Source organism: Nannospalax galili, unplaced genomic scaffold, assembly GCF_000622305.1.
Source record: "Nannospalax galili isolate Female #2095 unplaced genomic scaffold, S.galili_v1.0 scaffold135, whole genome shotgun sequence".
NCBI classification, from domain to species: domain Eukaryota; kingdom Metazoa; phylum Chordata; class Mammalia; order Rodentia; family Spalacidae; genus Nannospalax; species Nannospalax galili.
The window spans coordinates 3,383,515-3,388,785 of NW_008338998.1; the positions used below are offsets into that span (position 1 = coordinate 3,383,515).

At 43.1% G+C, this 5,271-nt stretch overlaps 1 protein-coding gene across 2 annotated transcripts in view; it reads right to left on the bottom strand.

Moving 5' to 3' along the window:
- Positions 1-5,271, bottom strand: part of Oca2 (OCA2 melanosomal transmembrane protein) — a 378,404-nt gene that overhangs the window by 220,226 nt on the left and 152,907 nt on the right. For both annotated transcript variants that reach the window (XM_008833639.2, XM_008833638.2), the window contains exon 18: positions 1,759-1,867. In XM_008833639.2, coding sequence (XP_008831861.1) covers positions 1,759-1,867 — 109 coding nt within the window. The remainder of the gene's footprint in view (positions 1-1,758; positions 1,868-5,271) is intronic.

Genomic DNA, 5,271 nt, shown 5'->3' on the forward strand with positions numbered 1-5,271 from the left:
AGACATGTGCCATGGCACATATGCCCACACACATCAGACACACACACACACACACACACAAATGAAGCACCTTTGTACAAAGGCTGGCCTTCCCCTACAGTAACCAAGATTCTTTAAAATTATGTATAAATTGTGACCCTAAATTTTAAAATTGTTGTTCTGTATACATAAATGATTGCCAAATGTTAACAACAATGTGTTGTTCATTTTTCCAATCTCCAGTATACTCTTTTCAAGCACAACCTCAAATAAAATGCAAAAGAATTCTCTAGCAGAAGCTTTCTGCTCGTACACTTCAGTTTTGCTGTGTTTAATCACCAATGGTGACCACTTAACATTCTCATAGTGATTAAAAGTTTGTAATGTTAAAATTATAGTATGCCTGGGTATAATTAAAATAATTACACTGCAACAATTTTGAGAAGTAATCCATCCAACCAGCTGAGCTTCATGGCATTGGTAAGCACTGGCTTCATCCTTCTTCAGGACTTCATCCTCGAGGATCAGCTCTCAGATGCTGAGGAAGAACACCTGCTAGCTCAGAACAAGCCCAGGCCACCTGGCAAGTTGGATTTGAGTTTGGGGAAATCAACTGAGAGACCCTGAAGATATGCTATGAAACTGGACCCTAGCCAAATGTCTGTAGGTTATGTGCTACACATGACAATCTAGAAATAGTAGACAGAAAGGGGACACTTACTGCCCACAGATATCTAACGTATCCAGAAACCCAGGAAATAGTACGTAACGGGAATACCACAGCCACACTGCCCATCTATTGCAACGTCAGCAGGCTTTGCTCCTGACAGCAATCACTTTCCTCAAATGTTGCAATAAACCAAAGTTTTATAAAATTTAAGATTAAAATAAGATACTTTAATTATCTTAACAGAGCACATGTTAAAAAAGAAAACCTTGGGGAAAGCTTTGATTTAAAAAGACGCCTCAAGACCACATCAGATTTCTCTTTCTCATAGCCCTATACTTTCATTTGAAGTGGGTTTTACAAAAGGATTTTAAAATTTTGTCTCAAGTACTAACATCTATAGAGATTACTATGAAATCAATAAGAAAAATCCTACAAGTTTAGGATGTTTATGAAGAGGACAGGTGCTGGGAGTTAGCAAGAGGAGCTCAACCTGAGAGAGCCATGTCTCCCCTAGCAACAGGTCAGATCTTGACAGGGACCTAGAGGAAGGACAGTAGCTGAAAACTGAGGAGAACCTTTGGAAAACGAGGGAGGACCAAAATGAGAGATGGGGCTTGCTGCATGGGGAAACTATTTGTAGCTGGACAAGGAGACTGAGTCTGGGCAGTGTTCTTCCAATCCCTAGTCCTGGCACAGTATCTCATTTGCTAGTAACGTCGACCTGTGTGGAAGGCAAAGCTAGCTTTGCTGATGTGACTTTCAGTCTCTTCTAGGAATCTTTTTGAGACATGGTTATCAAATACAACAGAAGTGATAAAACTGACTTTATATCCCTTCCAACACTGAGCCCTAGGGAGGCTGGAGAGAGATAGCTCGCTCATTCTCTCCCTTTCTTTCCTCTCTCTCCCTTTCTCCCGCCTCCCCGCAAACAAAGAGGGAAGTCATGCAGAAAGTATTCCTTCCTTCCACTGAAGGCTGCCCACCTCTGTCTCAGCATGGCTGCTTGAGATGCGGTTAGTGTCTGGGAATGTACTTTGAAGCCTTCCCAACCAGACTGCGACATCAAACACAAAGCTTAGCAACAAAAGCTAACAAAACATTGGACTCACCAAGATCAAGATGAATGCCAGGGACAAAAGAGTTGAGGAAGAACATGAAGATGACAAACCCCAGCACTATCAGGCATTTGACAAGCAGACGCCTGTCTGATATCCTGTGCTGTGAAAGAGAAAAAGCACAACTCATTTTTTCAGTACAGTCTTCTGCTTCTTGAAATGTGTCCACAGTCCTACATGACCTGATTCACTACATATATTTTTTTATAATGAAAAATATAACATCTTAAACTTGAGAGAGGATGACAAGGTAAATACCATTCAAAATCTTTGAGAAAAATAAGCACTATAAATAGAAAATGCAGTCCAGCCTTTTTCATAAAACACAAAACTAAATAAATTTTCACTGCTCCAGGAAAGTACCCAGCTGCTTGCATTCCTATCCCAGTGTTCGGTGAGATGTCAGCAAGACCTTTGTGAAGACAATAAATAAGACCCAAGGACATGTTCTTCAAGACACACGACTTTCCCCAGGGTCTGTGTGTGCCCAGCATTCAGCCCCACTGTTCTTCCTGTAAGCAGAGCTCACGGTGATGTTGCATGGAAGCTTGACAGGCCATTTGAGGGTATGGTTATCAAGCATGACAGAAACAACAGAACTAACTCCACATGTTCTTAACATGCTTAATATGTTCTTGAAATACCATGGTTCCTGCAAAAGGAATCCGTTATTGAGTATGTTAAAGCTGTAATGAAATGCTTCTTCTCAAAAATAAAAAAATAAAAATATATAATATTAATAAAAAAAATAATAATAATAAAATATAATATATATATGGAATCCCAAGACCTTGGAATGCAGTGGTTGACTCTTCTCATGGGACAACCCTTGGGCACACCTGCCCAGTCAATCAGAAGCACAGAAGGTGCACTGGCCCTGCAGAGCCTTTGCCACTCTTAGAGTCACAGAGCAATCATGGTGCTGAGTCTAAGAGTACTGTGCTCCATGGGCTGCAGCTGGGTGGGTCCTGGGCTGGGAACCCGAGTAGATGGATCGAGGTCAGCCTGCACTGATAGCCAGGTTCCCTATGTGAATCCCAGCACCACAATGTGGTCAAAGAGAGGACTACAAGGGATCCTCTCAAGAAGGGTCCCACGAGCATATCTGTCCATCTATTTACAGAAGCCGCATGGTATTCATGGACAATTGGGTCCAGGGCTGAAAAGGTAACAAAATCCTAAGATGCTCAAACCCCTTCTATAGAACTACATATAGCTTTCCTTATACATCATATCATCTTTAAATGTCTGTGAAACTTAATACAATGAGAATAGTATGTAAATAGCTGCTTCTTTAGGGACCAATAATTACAGATGCTTTTGTTCAATATCTTCAGTCTTGGTTGGTTGAATACATAGATATGGAATCTATGGATACTGAGGGTCAATGTGTGTATCACGATATACATTTGTATATAAGGTCTATCTCTAAGATATCTATCCATACCTAGATTTAGGCAATTTATATATGGATAAATGCACAAAAGACATCTAGTATATCTAGATAAATAAATACGTACAGATATAAGCATACATGCACATATAGACATTAACACAGATACACATTTTGGCCTATGAATACAGATGCACAACATAGAGGTTGATCTTCTCTGATCGCATAATTGAAGCTGCTGCCTCTAGGAACACAAGTGCACTCTCCATGTCACAGCAGTCCTGGTCCTGGACTTAGGCCAGAGATGCTGCCCTCACACACACTACAGGACCACCCTCTCTGCTCACTGAAAAACCCACTCCATGGTCTACCTCACTCTCCCTCTTCCCCACACCTCAGAGAGCTGATCTTGCTACATGATTCTGTGATGGAGAACTAGGATGAAAGGATTTTAGCAGAATAGAAGCTGAAGTGCTCAGAGGATCAAATGTCAGGTTCGCACCATGTTAGAGATGATATCACAAATCCTCCCTGGAGTTATATGAACCACTAAGAGTCAGTACCACCACCAGTTCAAAAATCAGAGAGGGTGAAGCAGGTAGGTCATAAATATTCTAGTGTCATTCAGCTGGAACAAGTGGAGGTTTCTTTTGGGTAGTTGACCTGATGCTAGTCTCCATTGGGTTGTTAGGATTATTTCAATAAGAACTGTTACAATAAAGAGATACTGTCAAGCAACTTGCTCTACCTTCCCATCTCCTCAGCCCTCCACACAAAGTCAAGTAACACAAACTCACCTCTAACTCAAGTCCAAATGACACTCTAGAAAAACAGCAAGATCTGTGTAAATTCAGGAACCAGAAGACTGTCATAGCTACACACTCCTCCTTCCTAAACCTGACCATCTGCATACAAGAGGCTATGATGAGGGCCCACAAGCCTAAAACCCCTGCAGTACAATGGCTTCTATGCAGATCCTGAGCAGAGCCATCTAGCTAGGAGAAGGGTTCTATGTGCCCACAGGTAGGATGAGAGAGTCCTCCACAGCAGGAAAAGGGGAAAAAATTAGAAAAAAAGCAAAATTCTGCCCCAGAAGTCAAATCCATATAGAAGGACACACTCATCTCACATCTGTCCCTAATGTTGCTGTACCGCCTGCAATACAGCTGACAACTTCAGGCCCCATAAACTGGAAATGAATCTGGAGACCCATCCTTCTGAGTCAGGAGAGATGGTGAGCAGAAGTTGGCTGGAAGGCTGACCATGATGCCTTTCCAGGGCACAGTCGGAAGGATTCATGGGCAATATAAAAATATAAGGTTTTGACTCCTATCCTCAAGCCTCTTGGGGTAAGTCTATAGCGCTGCCCTCCACGCCTTGACTCCCCAAACCACATTCACCCTTCCATCTCTCCCGCTGTTCGCTACTCCCAGTTTGGGACCTGCACCATTCCTAGTCTTGGGGCCCCAGACACCTGGGGAACCAATACTGCTTCCTGACCCTTCTCACCCAGACCAACTGAGTGCCTTTCTTGGGCCCCAGGGGCACCGCTTCTGGACCTGGCCCCGACCTCACCTCCCTCTACTTCCCTGGTCCGGCAACACCTACCAGCCTCTTTCTGGGGCTGACAGCCTCTTTCTGGGGTTCCGAGGCTTACCTTCCCCCCCCCTGATCCTTTGCATCCAGTACAACCCAGCTACTCAATCCACTCCCTGGGAAATCTTGGGGCTTCTTCCCACCCCATCTGCCTGTGCTTCCCTGCATGGCACAGCCACTGCCAGGGTCTCAGGTCAGTCCAACACCCAAGTTCCTGAGGCCAAAATCATTCTTAGAAGATTCCAGACCTAAGGAGAAAGTCTGAAAACTTCTGACCCACATTGGAATTGGGCCACCGCGGAACTCCTGAAAACAAAATCAATCCGGCCACGACAATATAAAATCAAAAGAGAGAACCAGAAGCTTAGACGAACCAGCTCTTCATACCCAAAAAGTAAACCACAAAGACACATAAAGTTCCAAAAAAGAAGTAGAACTAAACTTGAAAGCCCGAATATCACAAAAGAGTCAGAAACTACAAAAGAAATTCACATGTCAAAATCACAGAGAAAAAATAA